This window comes from Ornithorhynchus anatinus, chromosome 20 (genome assembly GCF_004115215.2).
Source record: "Ornithorhynchus anatinus isolate Pmale09 chromosome 20, mOrnAna1.pri.v4, whole genome shotgun sequence".
NCBI classification, from domain to species: Eukaryota; Metazoa; Chordata; class Mammalia; order Monotremata; family Ornithorhynchidae; genus Ornithorhynchus; species Ornithorhynchus anatinus.
The window spans coordinates 24,312,393-24,330,487 of NC_041747.1; the positions used below are offsets into that span (position 1 = coordinate 24,312,393).

At 42.7% G+C, this 18,095-nt stretch overlaps 1 protein-coding gene across 2 annotated transcripts in view; it reads left to right on the top strand.

The window, feature by feature from the left end:
- The first annotated feature begins 3,415 nt into the window (after window positions 1-3,415).
- The window catches only part of SESN3 (sestrin 3), a 70,382-nt gene continuing 55,702 nt past the window's right edge, over window positions 3,416-18,095 (top strand). For both annotated transcript variants that reach the window (XM_029047940.2, XM_029047941.2), the window contains exon 1: window positions 3,416-3,728. In XM_029047940.2, the coding sequence (XP_028903773.1) occupies window positions 3,627-3,728 (102 nt within the window). In that variant the 5' untranslated portion in view covers window positions 3,416-3,626. The remainder of the gene's footprint in view (window positions 3,729-18,095) is intronic.

Consider the following 18,095-nt stretch of genomic DNA (forward strand, 5'->3'; position numbering starts at 1 on the left):
ACTTTCTTGCTCTGCCCCTTGTTTCTCTGCATTGAAGGACATATGGTATATTTCTTCCTTTACTGAATTTCCTTGTCTTTCGCAGTTTGTTCTGACGGCCCATTTTTCCCCTTTCTAAATGCAGTTTTACTGTGTAAGCTCTCACAAAGGACAGAGTGGGGGAGGGTCAAACCAGCTGCCAGGGAAAGGGGAGGAGGGCAGTTGTAACTAAACAATTTTCTTAGATCCTCTGATGTATAACAGCCTCCAGATAATGCTGTTTTTGCCGTATTTTTCTTAAAAAAGCACCGTTTTGACTCTGCATCACAAGCCTAGACCTGCACTGGAAACCAGTGTGGGTCTTTTAAAATAACAAAATAACAAAATGCAGGTCCCTGGAGTGCTGGAACAGTTGAGCTAAATCATCCACAACCAGATCCTGACAACTGCAGTGCTTCACAAATTCTGGATGTATTAGAGACCTTTTAAAGGGAAAGCAGGAAATGGGTGATGTCACACAGTATTGCCATGGGGGCGGTCACAGCCAAGAAAGAACAGGTAGCAGAGCCACAAATTAATCCTTTCCAAATGAATCCAGTCGGCTTAAAAGTACCCTAAATTACCCCCGGATCTTTTCAGGTGCGTGTGTAAGCGAAGAGACCAATCAAAATTAATAAAAACACCAGTCTTTGTCCTCGCTGGAGAACAGGTTTCAATCCTACACCCACCGAGTCAAATAAGCCTGTGTGCTACAAGAGGGGCCTACTTCCTAACTTCTAAATCCTAATTACACACTGTCTCCTCTCTGTTGCTAGCTCGGATGCTTGAAATCCTGACTCATTTCTTGCAGTCTAATTGTCCTAATGGCACCAGTGCAAATTCCTTACCTGGACCTGCCTTCTGATCCAGAGCTCGTCTCCACATGTGCTACCAACTGCCTCAGAGAGGCGTTTTATTGAGGAGGCATCCCAAAGACCTGTCTTTCTTTCCTACTCTCCTGACCAATGTGCCAGGTCATAGGTTCATAGGTCTTAAGTCAGAAGTAACTTGATTTCACTACTTGGCTTTACTGTTGGGTTGGCCAGTGGAATCAATCAATCAGTAGTATTTATTGAGTGCTCACCTTGGGATATAGCATTGTACTGAGCACTGAGGAGAGTACAGTGGAGTAGGACTGTAAGCCCGTCAAACGGCAGGGACTGTATCTGTTGCCGACTTGTTCATCCCAAGCGCTTAGTACAGTGCTCTGCACATAGTAAGCGCTCAATAAATACTATTGAATGAATGAATGAATAGGATGACACCATTCTTGCCCTCAAGGAGCTTATAGTCAAGGAAAGGGGCTACAGACCTTAAAATATATTCTAGGTAGCTCCAGTTCCTCCCCTGGTCTCGGCTTGCTCATTTATGAAAGGAAAATTCTGATGAGGAAGATCCTTATCCAACGATTACTCCCCCCACCCCCAGCAAAGTCTGATTAAAGACACATCTCCTCCAAGAGGACTTCCCTGATTGAGCCCTTTCTTCTTCCCCCACCCCCTTCTGCCTCGCCCTGACTTGCTCCTTTTATGCATCCCTCTTCCCAGTCCCAAAGCACTGATTTAAATATAATATAATAATAATCCTGGTATTTATTAAGTGCTTACTGACTGTAAGCCCGTCAAAGGGCAGGAACTGTCTCTATCTGTTGCCGACTTGTACATTCCAAGCGCTTAGTACAGTGCTCTGCACCTAGTAAGCGCTCAATAAATACTATTGAATGAATGAATACTATGTGTCGGGCACGGAACTAAGCACTGGGGTGGATACGAGCAAATTGGGATGGTCACAGTCCCTGACCCATGTGGGGTTCACAGTCTCAATCCCCATTTTACAGATGAGGTAACTGAGGCCCAGGAAAGTGACCTTCCCAAGGTCACATAGCAGACAAGTGGCAGAGGCAGGATTAGAACCCATGACCTTCTGACTCCCAGGCCCATGGTCTTCCCGTTAGGCCATGCTGCTTCTCAATGTATTTATTTATTATAATGTCTGTCTCTAGACTGTAATCTTATTGTGTGCAGGGAATGTGTCTAGTAATAATAATAATAATAATGATGGCATTTAAATGCTATGTGCCAAGCACTTTTCTAAACGCTGCCGTAGATACAAGGTAACCAGGTTGTCCCACATGGATCTCACAATCTTAATCCCCAAGACTTGTTTCCTATTATATCTAGTCTCCCAAGCGCTTACTACAGTGCTCTGAGCTCACTAAGAGCTCAATAACTAGGATGGATTATTCGTAAAGTTCTTTTGAGCCGCTCTGACTTGGAAGACTTTGGGAATGCTAGATCCTTCTCAGTACTGTTCTTCCCCACCTTCTGCTAGGACAGTTTCTAATCACTGCACCTTTTTTGGCTGAATGATATATATATACTTTATATATATATAAAGTAAATCAAGCCCCATGCTGGCTTCGCACTTCAATTTGCACTTCCTGCTATTTATTTATCCGTCCTCCTCTGCCTGTTGTTGGGCTGGGATTGTCTCTGTTGCCGAATTGTACTGTCGAAGTGTTGGTATTTGTTAAGCGCTTACTATGTGCAGAGCACTGTTCTAAGCGCTGGGGTAGACACAGGGAAATCAGGTTGTCCCACGTGGGGCTCACAGTCTTAATCCCCATTTTACAGATGAGGTAACTGAGGCACAGAGAAGTTAAGTGACTTGCCCACAGTCACACAGCTGACAAGTGGCAGAGCTGGCACTCGAACTCATGACCCCTGACTCCAAAGCCCATGCTCTTTCCACTGAGCCATGCTGCTTCTCGAAGTGCTTAGTACAGTGCTCTGCACATAGTAAGCACTCAATAAATATGACAATGAATGAGTAAATGAATGAGTGAGTGAATGAATGAGTGCATGAGTGAATGAATAATAATAATTATGGTATTTGTTAAGTGCTTACTATGTGCAGAGCACTGTTCTAAGCGCTGGGGTAGATCCAGGGTAATCAGATTGTCCCACGTGGGGCTCACATTTTTTAATCCCCATTTTTAATGAGTGAATGAATGAATAAGTGAATGAATGAGTGAATGAATGAATGAGTGAGTGAATGAATGAATGACTGTCCCGTCCCGTCCCGTCCCCTGATCCGCAGAGGCCAAAGCAGAGGGGGCGGAGCTTCGCCGGCCGCCCTCATTTGCATCCCAGCCACCCTCCTTCCCCATTGGCGGAGGCGCCGCCGCTGACCCCTCCCCCTCCCGGCCGGAGCCCTCGGAGATAAACTCAACTTGCCCGGAGATTCAAGAAGACCTCGGCGTCGCCGATTGGCCGGCGCCTGGCCCCAGCCGGATCCTGGGCGCTGATTGGTCGGGGGCGGAGTCGGAGGGCGCTGATTGGTCGGAGTGGGGGGAACAACGGGACGAGGAGGAGGAGAAGGAGGAGGAAGAAGAAGAAGAGGAGGAGGAGGAGGAGGAGGAAGAAGAAGAGGAGGAGGAAGAAGAAGAGCAGCAGCCGCCTCCTCCGGAGCTCCGTTGCTGTCCACCCGTCCCCCCCGCAGCCATTCATTCATTCCTATTTATTGCGCGCCTACTCTGTGCGGAGCGCTGGGCGGAGCGTTCAGCACAGCCCCTCCGTCCATCCCACCGCCCACTCCCCCGGGCCAGGATGAACCGGGGCGGCGGCAGCACCTCCACCTCCACCTCCACCACCCCCACCACCCCCACCGACTACCTGCTCTGCACCAACTGCCGGAAAGTGCTGCGCAAGGTAGGGCGCCCCGATGCCGTGCATTCACGCCCAGGGCACTTAAGGAGGGCCGGGGCTCGCCCAAGGGCTCGGGACGGCGCTCAAACAGTCGCTCCCATCGCTTGGATGGAGGGGCTGCACCGGACTCAGCCGGCTCGTCCTTCCCACCCCCAGTTGCTTTTTTTGGGGGGGGGGGATCGAATTGTGCGTTCCAAGAGCCTAGCACAGTGCTCTGCACACAGTAGGCGCTCAGTAAATACAAATGAGTGAATGTGGGGGTGCAAAAGATAAGGGGGAGGGGGCGGGGTGCTCCCCCCACACCCCGATCGTTGCAACTTTTCTGCCTCGCCTGATGGCATCGCAGGTCCGCCCATTAAATCGCAGTCGTGCTCTCCCTAGCGCCCAGCACAGTGCCGTGCACCGAGTATAAACGCTCAGTAAATAGCACCGAGCTTTTGTGCGGGCGTGCAAATCTGCCAAGCACCCGGCCCCCCCACATACACAAGAAAAGCTGCAGCGGCGTCCGGATGATAATAATAATAATGGTATTTGTTAAGCCCTTATTCATTCATTCAGTCGTATCTATTGAGCGCTTACTATGTGCAAAGCACTAAGCACTTGGAATGTACAATTAGGCAACAGAGACAATTCCTGCCCAATAACGGACTCACAAGATGGGCCAAGCACTGTTCTAAGCGCTGAGGATCCATCCCTGATCCCAGGGGAAGGTGGAGGGGTTTGTGTTGATGTTGTTGTTATTGTTGTGGTTTATCAGGATTCTTCCTTTTTTTTTGTTTATCACCCATCACAACTGGGCCTGAAAGCAGCTTGAACTTTATATCCATGGGGAAAACGCCATTCCCTATGGAAGGCTAGGAATTGGGGGTGGGGTGGGAAGGTCACCCCCTCTGTCCCCCCCACTTCCATTCCCATCTGCACCAACCCTAGCTTTGGTGATTGATAGAAAGTTAACTCCAGCATTGTTGAGCAGCTCCATTCTGCAGAAAACCTTCTTTAAAAATAAAATAAAAGAAAATCCCCCTCCTCCCCCGGAATGAAAAGGCTTTTAATAAGAGTCGGGGCCTTAATAGGCCCGTTGGGTCATATTATCATCAGTTGATCGCTCTTCCTCTTTTTCCTTAACCCGGTTTCTACATCTGATTAAGTCGAAACATTAGCGGAGGTGCTCCTGTTTGTCCTCTGCAAATGAATTAAAATTGCTGAGCTGGGCAAATAGCATCAGGTCTGAAGGACTAAGATGAATGCGGTACCTTTTTTTTTTTTTTAAAGCCCATTTCTCTAAATGCATTTTGCACGGGAATGGTCCCTGTACATATTAAAAAAAAAAAGCATGTAAGTAAGTGAGCTCAAATATTTGCGCTCTTTGTCCAAAAACTGTTTTTCTTCCTCTGTGGGTCAGGCCAAGTGCCAATCAAAGTTGTTTTTCAAGCCTCTTTTCCCTGCAGTGGGGCTGCTGGGTTTTTTTTCCTCCTTCTTTTATTTGAGAGGTGGGGGGGACCAAAGGGACTGCAGATTTAAAGTTAATCAAAGGTGAAATGTGCCCTACATTGTGTTTATCTGATAGTTTTGTATTTAAAAAAATCTTGTTAAATGTGCATGCTTGGTATGTGCAGTTATTTTTTTCCATAAACTCTGGGATCATATTACAGTTGATACTTGCTCAGCTCATTGTAGCGGCAGCCTGTGAGAAATGTAATGGATCAGAAGGGCAGATCAGCATAGTTGAATGTTAACTGTTTCACTGCAGGCCCTAATGTCATCGGCAAGTTTTCATTTGTTAGGACTTTTAAAAATATTTTTCTTTCCCATCTTCATTTTAAGAAAATAAAAAAAGATTTGAAAAGCCTGGCCTTTCAGAGCAGTGTTTGATTTAAAACATTGCATTTGATCAAAGGGTGTGTTTAAGTGTATAGAATAAAGTTACCGGTGCCATATTGGTTTAGAGAAGTGGAAGTGGATTTTTCATTCATTCAATCGAATTTATTGAGTGCTTACTATGTTCAGAGCACTGTACTAAGCGCTTGGAATGTACAATTCAGCAACAGATAGAGACAATCCCTGCCCCAGTGGATCTGGCAAATTTTGAAGGTACATTTTTATAAAGCAAGGATCAGTTGGGGTGTGGGGGTGGTTAGGATTTGTAGATGAAAGACTAATTCATTTGATTTGGGGTTTTTGAGACCATTTCATTCATTCAGTAGTATTTATTGAATGCTTAGTATGTGCAGAACACTGAACTAAGCGCTTGGAATGTACAATTTGGCAACAGATAAAGACTATCCCTGCCCAATAACGGACTTCTTATTCTTATGGGTAGGAGGGCCAGCTGCTGATCATTAAGGAGATTTTGTAACTTTTTTCTAATACTTATATTAGCCTTTGACAATCTCTTTGACTTCCTAAAGTATCTTTTTACTAAATGTTTCCATAATTTGGTGGGTAAGGTAAATGTTTACCGTGCCTTTGTGAACTCATTTCTTGCCTCTCTCTGAGCCCTTACACTGCTGCATTTTCAATCATTCCAGGTGTAACATTTATGCTATGGCCTGAATTTTACAGGGAAGAGGAGTGGTTTGAGCCAATTGTACCATGACATTACAGCATCTGTAGTGTCTTTTTTTGAGCAGTGATGTTCTTGGCTACTCTTAAAGCAAGTCAAATGGGAGAAATTTTTAATTTTAGTGAAGAGTGAGCCTAAAAATCACACTATAGAGATTTGATGTTCAATGAATGGGGAACCCTTTGCCAGTAGACATAATCGAAATCCAATCCATAAAATGGGAGCTGAAAAAACAAGCACCAAATTGTTTTTTTAACAAACCATGACAGTGCTGTTTTCAAATTGTTGAGATGGTCAAGTGATTCATTAAGTATTTAGCATTTAATTTAGTTTGGTAACCTAAATAAGGAAAGAGAGTCTGGCAAGAAATGTCTTCACAAACACCCCTCCCCCACACCCCTTTTCCATTCAGAGTTATCCCTTAACAGTGGGTGGTCAGCTTTGTGCAAGTGTGTGGATGTTGCCTAGGTTGTGTTTCTTTAGTTTAATTTTGCTATTTCAGAAGTAGCTGAATTCACCTCCAGCTGTCCAGCTGAATTTCTTGGCGTTTGCCCAAAAGGCAAATAACATGAAAACTGCACTGCATGTTGAAAAATTTTCATTGGTGTGCATTTCAACAGGACCTTTTGAGTTTGGATTTAAGGCCTTAGTATTGTCTTGCTTTCAGTTTTCTGTTGAATCCCACACCAGACCATCAAAACAATGTCCTGCTTAAAATAAACTTGTAAAATTAAAAAAAAAGTCTCATTAGTCTATCAGTAGAGAGGTCTGAGATGCTCTTCAACTACCACTGAAGCTGCTTTATGTGGTGGAGGTGGTGGTAGGGAAGGTGGAAATGCCGATATTTGCTTTTCAAAGATTGTGAGATCTCTCTGGCCTTCAGTACAGCTAAGGTAAGGAAATTCCACTGGCAGCAGGGTGAATTTGACCACTTGGTTAATTCCAAAGGGGTAAATAGCCGTCCATCAATAAAACATCTTAGTGTTGTCCAGTGCTCTCTTCTTTAGCTATTCAGAAGTCAGAGGAAGTGATTTGAGCCATACAGGATACAGTCAACTACATTGATGCCACATTGATGTTGGCTATCAGAACTTTGGCACATTATTAGAAGGTTATGACCCATCAGCATTATGGCAGAAAGTCTGGGAGTGGCAGAAGCCCAGAGGGAGACCAGCTTACCTTCTCTCTTCATCCCTGTCCTTCCACATCATCCTCTTCCTTGGTCTTGTCTCTCCCCAATCCTCTCACCTCTCCTTGCGGAAGTGTCTCCTGCCACCGATGCCAGAATTACCTCCATGGCTTCCTCTCGCCTCTTTTTCTACTTCCACAGATCCCTTTGGCGAGTGGCGGACCACATATTAAAACTCCACATACATTTTCGTAACTCCTGAGTCGTTTACAACCTTGATTGCACCACACCATTCTAGATGGGACTTATCATCCCTTTGCTTTTTAATAGTCTCTTAGATGAAGGCGTTTACCTACTTAAATCCCTAAATAGAAAAATTGGGGAGTGCACTTGAGACACCAGATTTTACATATTCCTGATTTTGCATAAGAGCAGTTTTATTTCACTGACTTATTTTTTTTTAATGAGCTAACCTGAATAAAGCAAAGTATTTCTCCCACATAATTGCAAAGTTAAGGTAGTTTTCTCATGTTTTTGCTTAGAATTACAATAATCTATGTTCAATTCAGATTCCTTCTTATTGTAGTTATGTCTTTACAGGCTTGGTGGAACATTTGGATAATTGTAGTGTTTTCGCTGTGGGTATTTATTGGCTCTATGAAAGGCAAAGTTATCCTACTCTCAGGTAGAAATTTTTATGCATTAATTCTATTTTTGCAATTTTCTATTGATATTTTTACGTACTCAAAAATATTCTGATTTTTATTTGGTACTTTCTCATTTTCAACTCCCTAAAACAAAATGATCCTAAAGGAGAGGGGAAAAAAAATCAGTCCTGTATTGCAGAGGCCTGATATGGGAAAGGAAAAAAAGAAAATCATGGTAGTTGGTTATGTTGGGGAGAGAAAGGTGGAAATAAGATTAAAGGGAAAAGCAGGGTCCCTTGGACACCTTCTCCTTTGCCTTATTCCTTCTTTAATATGCCTCCTGCCTGTTTCCCTCATAAAAATAAGAATATTGTGGCATTCTTTAAGCACTTAATATGTGCCAAGCAATGTGCTAAGCACTGGGGTAGGTACAAGTTAATCAGATCACACAGTGCCTGTCCCACATGGGGCTCCCAGTCTTAAGTAGGAAGAACAGGTATTGTTTCCCCATTTTACAGGTGAGGAAACTGAGGCACAGAGAGTGACTTGTATAGGACCTTACAGCCAGCAAGTACTGGAGTGACGATTCGAACCCAGGATCTGTGACTCCCCAGGGCTGTGTTTTTCTACTAGACCATGCTGCCTCTTTTTGTGCTCATTGCCCCATCAGGGACAGGACAGACAGAGGCGAGAGAGAGTGTGTGGCATTGTGCATGCCATTAGCAACATAATTCCTATAGGCAGATTTTGGGAGCCAAAGTCCCCCAGACTATACATGTTTTTTGTTTTCTGGGGGCCGTTCTCTCCACCGGGGCACTGTTGAGTCACAACTGGTGGTCCACTAGAAGGCTGAGACTTCAGAGGTGGTCAAGTGTCCTTTCTCAGGAGGAGGATCCGTGATTAGAGTGGGGCCGGCAGTCTCATGGCTGTGCTGTAAGGCTTGGAAAGCCCATCAGCAGTTCCTCCAGGTTGTCTCTGGGGCCACTGTTAGAGACAGAAATCCCCCTGGTCTCATTCTGTGACATTTTTCATGTAGATGTAAAACTCCCCTATTTCATTCTTTTTCTACGAAGTCCAATGTGGCTTAAAATAACTAGAAGGTCAGGAATGGTAAGAGATACTTAGATCTGTTGTATTTGGGATGAAGTTCCTTGTTTGGTGCTCAGGACTTCTCTTCCAAGGGGTCTTCCCTGACTAAGCCCTCATTTTCCCACTCCCTTCTGCATCCCTGGACTTGTGCTCTTTATTAATCCCTCCCTCCCCCCCGCCCCAAAGCATTTATGTACATACCCATAATTTATTTATGTCTGTCTACTCCTCTAAACTCTAAACTCACTGTGGGCAGGGAATGTGTCTTTTTCTTTCTTGTACTCTTCCAAGCACTTAGTACAGTGGTTTGCACACAGTAAGCACTCGGTAAGTATGACTGATTGATTGATAGAGGAATAGTATCCACAGATTCATTTTCTCAACTTCTAGAAGCAGAGAATTGAGGAAGAGAAGCCAGGGAGTTAAAGTTGTCTTCTTTCCCCTATTTAGTTCCTCCAGCAAGCAGAGTCTTTTAAAGCAAACAACAGTGTTTACAGTTTTAAATTATGTTTTCAAAATACATTGTTATGCAGACCTTAAGTACATAATGGAGCAATGTCAAAGCCACTGATGTACAGTGGCAATACCTATTAAGATATTTAACTTCTCTTAAAAATAGAGATGAAATTAACTAAATCTGTTTGAATTGTACTTTGCTAAGTAAGTGAATATCAAGCAAATGATACAAAAGTTGTTTTTAGCCAGTCCTGAAGGGAGCACTGAACTTCCCTAATTATGCTCAGCATGAAGCCTTTTGAAGAGCCCAAACACTTCCTTTCAAGTCAACAGTGAAATATTATCAAACACCTGGTTTTGAAATAAGAGTTCAGGCATAACCCAGGTTACAACTGCTTCTAGATACTACCAGCGTTGTTTGATGCCATATCTTGAGTTATAACCACCCCCCTCCAAGGTACAACTACCCCGGGGATACAGGTGGGAAGGCAAGCTGGATTGTTTGATGCTTTAGCCTAAGTAAATAAATCCCTCCCTCCTCTCTTCCCATCCCCCCAACCCCTGGGCTGAGAGTAAGCAATCAACAATAAATGGATCTGAAGTTATGACCATACTGTATATCAGATTTTTCAAAGCTAGGAGACCCCTAAACTAGTAATCACAGAATCAGAAAGCAACATGGTTTTTTTTTAAAAAAACAAAAACACAAAACAACAAAACAGTACTGCAGATATCAGTGAGTTCATTGCAAATCATTCCAGGAATTATCTAAAGAGAATTCAAGTTTCAGCAGTCCAATCTATCATTGCAAGAAGAAGAAACAGGTAAAGTCATTATGGTTTTTCTTCTGCCAGCCCAAATCTTGGGATTAAAATATCTTGCACCAGTTTTCGAGAAAGCAGATTAATTTAAAATTATGATCAGAGAAGCCGTTAATGAAGAGAGGAATTTGTAGATGTTTTGGACAGGGAATGCATGGGCTAATTCTGTTGCTTTGTACCCTCCAAGCTCTTTGTACATCCATAGTAAGTGCTCAAGAAATGCCACTGATTGATTTTCAGAAGGTGCTCCCCTGCTACAAGGAATGCTATGAAGACATGAAGAGGGTAGGTCTTCAAGCACAGTTGGCAAATTCTTTGGTAAAGTTGCAGACCTGCTACTGCCAGCAACAGAACAGGCTTCTACCTTTGAGCCTCTTGCTAAGGATTACCAATATTATTGTATTGCAGTACCCCATGATACAACCAAGGTACAATTTACTCTCCAAAGCACAGAGATCAAACTTTTGGTTTTAGATGATAGGGACACCGAGCATGACTTCAAAGAAGAGGAGATGGCATTCTGGACATCAGTCATTCGTATTTCTACGAATATTCGTATTCGTATTTCTACTGTGTGCAGAGCACTGTACTAGCCACTTGATGACATAACAATTCCCTGCCCACAATGAGTTTACAGCCTAGAGGGTTTCAAGGGGGAGACACTGTGTCTCTCAAGTGAGGGAGAGTGGCTCCCAAGCAGGATGCAAATGGAGTGGAGAGACTGACTGAGGACATATGTAGGGTGGCCTTTTGCCCAGTTTTGCAACAAGACGACTGGTGTCCATCTGTTCTGTCCCTGCCCGCGTGGATTTGGTATTTCTTTTCCTCTGTGGTTTTAACTTTTGGCCCCCAGCCTCCCTCCGCCACGGTTCCTGCCACCAAGTTCTGCGGTCCAGACGTGGTGGCCGAGTTCACGGAGACCGGGGAGGGAAGGGCCAAGCTGGGTGGCTCAGAGGACCCCAGCCAAACCCTCAGCTCAGGCTGGGAGAGGCCTGATCGATTGGGTGGAGTGGTGCAAAAACGGCAAAACATGCTGGGTAAGGGCAGGGCACGATGGATGTCACTACACATTTTTTGGAGTCCAGTTTTTCTTTCCCACTGTCCACCCTGGGGCGGGGGAGATACAAGCCAGGGGGCAGGGAAGGAGGGAAAAAGAGGAGACTGGGTGGGAAGGCTTGAGAAGGGCAGTGACATGATCAAAGCAGCACTTGGAGGGTTTTTGCGGTGGCTAGCATTAATTAATTCAGTTCAGTTGTATTTATTGAGCGCTTATTGTGTGCGAAACATAGATTGGAGTAGGAAGGTTGGAGAAGGGGGGTTAATCCAGACACCAGATGAATGTCCCTGAACAAGGATGAAAGAATTCAGTCTGTGAGCCCCATGTGGGACAGGGACTGTGTCCAACATTCAGTCATTCATTCAGTCATATTTATTAGGTGCTTACCATGTGCAAAGCACTGTATTAAGCCCTTGGGAGAGTACAGTATAACAGTAAACAGACACATAACCTGACCACAACAAGCTTACAGTGTAGAGGGGGTGACAGACATTATTATAAATAACTTGCAGATATGTACATAAGAGCTTTGGGGCTGGGGGTGATTAAATAAAGGACGTAATTCAGGGTGACACAGAAGGGAATGGGAGAAGAGGAAAAGAGGGCTTAGGGAAGGCCTCTTGGGGGAGTTGGGCTTTCAATAAGGCTTTGAAGGTGGGGAGAGTACCTCGTGTCTATCCCAGAGCTTAGAACAGTGCTTGGCATATAGTATGCTCATTATGGGCAGGGAGTGTGTCCACTAATTCTGTTGTATTGTACTCTTCCAAGCGATTAGTACAGTGCTCTACATGTAGTAAGCGTTCTCTAAATACCATTTACAGAGTAAGTGCTTAACAAGTACTACGATCATTAGGTGGAGAACCATTTGAGAAGTAGCGCTGAATAAAAGTCCATAGGGCTTGGGCAAGGAGAGAAGGCTGAAGATGGCCATCTCTAAAGTTATAAATTTAGGAGGAAGGGAAGATTAGGGTGCTATTTATGGTAATAAGGAACATACAGCAAGACAGGCAAAACTGAAGATGAGGGTGAGAGGTCAAGATTGGAAAGATAGATATACATCTCACTGTTGGCCACTGAAACCTGGGGAAGTTTTTTGGGGTTTTTTTTTTAATGATATTGAGCACTTACTAAATTCCAGGCATCGTACTAAGCACTGAGGTAGATGCAGATGAATAACATGGACACAGTTCACATCCCATGTGGGACTTAGAGTCTTATCCCCGTTTTCCAGAGAGGTAACGGAGGTGTGGACAATAATAATAGTAATAACAATGATGGTACTTAAGTGCTTACTATGTGCCAAGCACAGTTCTAAACACTGTAAAATGACTTGCCTGTGGTCACACAGCTGACAAGTGGCAGAGTCAGGATTAGAACCCAGGTCCTTATGACACCCAGGCCCATGCTCCATCCACTGCACAATGCTGCTTCTTTGACCAATTCCTGAAAGACCTGGTCAGACAGTATATTAAAACACATACAATACTAGATGAGAAAAGTCCTGAAGGTGATTAAATTTATCTTTCACAGGCTTCCTTTCTTTTCCCTCTGACTTGTTTCGTACTTTCCCAAGTGCTTAGTACAGTCCTCTGAACACAGAACACATCTACAAATTATTTATATTAGTGTCCATCTCCCCCTCTAGATTGTGAGCTCAATATGGGTAGGGAATGTGCCTACCAACTCTGTTGTACTGCACTCTCCAAAGTGCTTAGTACAGTGCTTTGCAGACAGAAGGCACTCAAATATCATTGATGATGAAGATGAGAAAGCGCTCAATAAATACCACTGATTGATTGCCTCTTTTGTCCATGGGGAAAGGAAGCCCTTGCATTGAAATAGTGTATTGTGTGAAGGACCTTGAAGAAGGAAAGGGCAGAGTCCCTTGGTTTTGTTTATTATTTCATTGTATTTCCAGCGGTGGCTGTCAGAACGTTTTAGATAATTCTCACACCTCTCTGCAGAGTTAGTCATTGGCCACCACACTTTTCCCCATTGAATGATATAGCTCCTGATAGTGTGGGAATGTGCATTAAGGGTTGGTATTCAATTTTATGAAAATATTGGATATCATTGAGCCTGACTAAGCACAAAAGAACACAGCCTTTTGGCCATCTGATTTCATGCACCAGAACTTTCTTAGCAAACTACTGAAGTGTAAAATAAGTGTTTGGAGAGGAATTTATTTCTCCTTTGGTTCCACCCTGTTAGAAAGATTGCTATGTAGGGAGATGTTTTCTTTCTTTTTTCTTTAAAGTCTACTTTTTCCATGTTCCTGGACAAGTGGGATAAAGATTCCTTCAGGTCATGATTTTTATATTTGGAATAAATATTTTAGTTCTGTTTTGAAATTTATTTAATGAGTTTTTAAGATGATGAACTCTGATTTAGCCTTATGCAATTTTTTTACAGATGAGCTATTTGCTTTCTTTAGTCTGATTTACTAGTGACCTTTTCCTTTATTTTATTTTTGGGTTAAAACTTTTTCTCTGGTCCTCTATGATTTGTAAATCTGATTTCTCTGTTGGCTATAAGCCCTCTGCTTGAAGTTTATTTTATATTTATTGAATCAAAATACATCAGAAGGGATGGGTTTTCCTTGTAGCTGCTAGATATCCACACAGAAAGCAGCAGTTTGGGAATTGTGTTTCAAAGTCTTTTTCCTAGGGCCCAAAAGTGAGTGATTAATTCTCTCCCAAAATAGAGGATTTGGCATGGTTTTAGAACCAAGGGAAATAAATCTCCTTTTGGAAGTGAAAAACTGGTTAAAAAATGAACAAAACTGCAGGGACAAGTTCTAGTGCCTGCCTAATGTTTTACAAGCAAGGATAGTAAATCATAACAAATGGCATTTAGTAATCTAAAAAGCAAACATTTTTATCTATAGAACTGAAAGAAGTAATCAGTGTTAACCCTAGTGATAGAGAATTTTGTTTTTCCTCAGTATTCCCTTGTTGTTCACTAATTGTCTTGTAAAAAATGACTTATTTACTTGCTTACTCAGCTTTAAGAAGTTTTCAAACTGTTGAGGATTTTCTTTTCCTTTTAGAACAAGTAAACATTTGTTCTCTTCCACATTTGTTGGAATCAAGCAGTTTAAACAAATCTGCAAGTATTACAGCCAACACAGATGAAGGTTTTTTATATAATGACATCAACATGACCACATCAAATGAATAAAATTTTTTTTTAGCTGTCCCAGTTCTTCTATCACATAGTTTAAGAAGCTCTCCAAATGGGTTCCTGTTGTGTCTTCTTAAATGGTCAGTGCAGGGTATGATGCTCAATAAATTCCATTTCTATTTTTATTCTTAGATGAGCAGTTAGTGAATTAGGAGACCATCTGATCAGCCCTTTAATGGCTTCCTTCTTATGTTTGGACTGTCACAGGACCTGTTTCTGAGCAGAAAACTCCTTCCCTCCTTACCAGTGACCCTCTCTGTTCATTTCCTTCCACCTGTGGAATAAGATAAACTTGGCCTTGTTTAAAAAAAAAAAACTCCCATTTTTTTTTAATGGTACTTGGTAAGTGCTTACTATTGGCCAGGCACTGTACTAAGCATGCGAGGTGGATACAAGCTAATCAGGTTGGACACAGTCCTTGTCCCACATGGGGCTCACAGTTAATCTCCATTTTACGGATAATGTAACTGTGGGGCACAGAGAAGTGATGTAACTGTGGGGCACAGAGAAGTGAAGCGACTTGCTCAGGGTCACGCAGCAGACAAGCGGCGGATCTGGGATTAGAACCAGGCCTCACTACTTCTCTGTTTTAGAAATGCCCAGTACTTACCACTTTAAAATCAATCAATCAGTAGTATTTATCGACTGCTTACTATATCCAGAGCACTGTACTAAGTGCTTGGAAGAGTATAATGCAGCAGAATTAGCCGATATGTTCCCTGCCCGTAACCATCCAAAGTCTTCATCAGCTGATCATTTTTGATCAATCAATTGTATTTACTGAGTGCTTACAATATGCAGAGCACTGTATTAAGCGCTTGGGAGAGTACAACACAACTATATAACAGACCACCACCCCCCCCCCAACAAGATGCAAAATTACAGTCATCTGTCAGGATAAATCAGTTCAACATGAGGGAGTAATTATTCCTTTGATTATTCAAGGAATCCATATGGGGTCTTTGGTTTAGATACCTGGATAGATAAGAATTGCAGTTTTGGAATTGCTTTATCTGTTTTAAAATATGCTGCCCCTGAATTTTTTTTCTTTTACCATCAAGCCTTCATCAAGTGAGACAGAGCTTAATGTAGTCATCAATCCATCAGTTGGTGCAAAATGCTATTCTAGATACTCAAGAGAACAGAAAGCCAGACACCTGTTTGCCCACCCTCTTTGAGTTCAGCAATCTAATGTGGGAGACACAAAAAAATATTTACCAGTAGTGGGAGTGGAGTGGGGGACAAAGACAGGGAATACCTAATATCTTATCAAATGTACAATTAAATATACATATGAACTCAGTGTTGAGGGGAATAAATACACCAGCCTTGAGTGGTTGTTGGGATGATTCAATTCAGGTATTGTTCATTTGGGCAATAAAATGCAATGAAGACTGGAGACAGGGAGATTAGAGAGGGGGCTGATACACTGCCATAAACACTGACAAAGCATGTTTGGCCATACTGGGTTGGATGCAAAATGACTAGTGAAGCAGACATGTCCCTTGTCTTCTAGGAGAATTCAAACTACCAAAACACCCCAATAAATCTCTTCACGTTCACTTAGAGCTTTCAAATGCCATCTCTCCATTCATCCTTCCTCATCCTTTTTCACATCTCTTCCTCCTTGCCCAAATGCACAGGCATTTTGGGCTGATTTATCTTAACCTGGCACTAAATTAGACTTGGAACAGATTTCTTTTCAGTTGCAGTAATCCACAATATTGGGTCAAGTTCCAGGTCAGACACCATGTAGTAACAGTGAGAGTGAGATTGCATCTCAAAGTGGGTATGGAACAGGTCTCATTAAACAAAGTTGATTCAGAGTTTAGTTTGGTTTCCCTTTTTTTCTTCTTTTTAAAAGGTGTTTAAGCACTGTATGTGAAGCATTGTTCTAAGCGCTGAGTTAGGCACAAGTTAATTAAGGTTGGACTTAGTCCCTGTCCTGCATGGGGCTCGCAGTTTAAGTAGGAAGGAGAACAGGTATTGAATCCCCATTTTACAGTTGAGGAAACTAAGGCACAGAGAAGTTAAATGACACAGCCCACGATCACACAGGAAGCAATTGGCAGAGCTGGCATTAGAACCCAGCTCCTCTCACTCCTAAGTCTTCTCACTAAGCCACACTGATTTTCCCTTCACCTCCCAAACCTTATTGGTTTACTGTGGCCATGAGATCCAACCTGCCATCCATATTTTAATTAACCTATTTCATAGATTTTAAAAAGATCTCATCCCAAGATACCTGTATTTGTGTAAATACACTTATCATGATTGATCTTCTATTAGCAGAGTGTCTCCTGATGAGAAATACAAAACTGGAATAGTTATGGAAATAGAGGGCTGCTTGGGACGATTTGAAAAGCGCTTAGTACAGTGCTCTGCACACAGCACTCAATAAATACTATTGACTGAATGAATGACTGAATGAATGGAAACTGAAAAGTTTCTAGCAAGAATCTAGGGTGGTATCATCATTAAAGTTTTCCAAAATGTCCCTTTGATCTGGAGAACAAATGCCATCTAAGCTGTGGTGTCAAAATTTAATTTTGTAGTGAGCAGGGGCGGAGTTTCATCTGGAAATAGTTTATGTGAGTCCTGGGTACCAGTGTTTTGGCTGCCATGAGGAAAGATATCTTTGAAATTAGAGAGACACTTGAGTCTGAGGAAGACCGAAAATTCTTAAGACCACAAAACCCGCAGCTTTGTTGAACCCATAATTTTCCACTGCCTCAGCACATAATGTGCACAATGACCTTACACTGCTGTTGGAACCTTTTTCAACCATTGTTTTAACATGGTTTACATCCAAATAGCCCTACAATTAACCATATTACAAAATGGTTGTAGAGCTGGGGTATTGGTGATTACAACAGGATTGGATGGCCGTTTAAGTAAGAGGAATCCAGCCTGGCTAGTTACTGTAAGTTCAAGAGGAAATGCCAATATGATTCTCCCGAAGATAGAAAATTAGTTATGATAGTTCAGTCTCCAGCGGGGACATTGCCAAAAACAGAAAACCAGAATTCCTAATTGTGGTATCTGTTAAGTGCTTACTATGTACCAAACACTAGAATAAATGCAATATGATCGGATCAGACACAGCCCCTGCCCCATTTGGGGTTTTGGTGTAAGAGGAGGGAGAATAGGTATTTATTCCCAGTACTGTGGATAAGAAAACTGAGGCTCAGAGAAGTTAAGTGACTTGCCCAGTCACAGAGCAAGCAAATGGCAGAAATGTTTGCAGGTGAAAAAACAAAAAGCCACTCACAGTATACGTGGGTATGTGGGGTAATCTACTTCTGGTATGGAATAGTGAGTGAGAGCTTTCTTTGTTATCAGGGTGATGTTTGCAGTGAAACCCTTTCTGTGCATTTTAGTGGAACTCCCAAGACTGATGTGGGAAACACACATTATTTCGGATG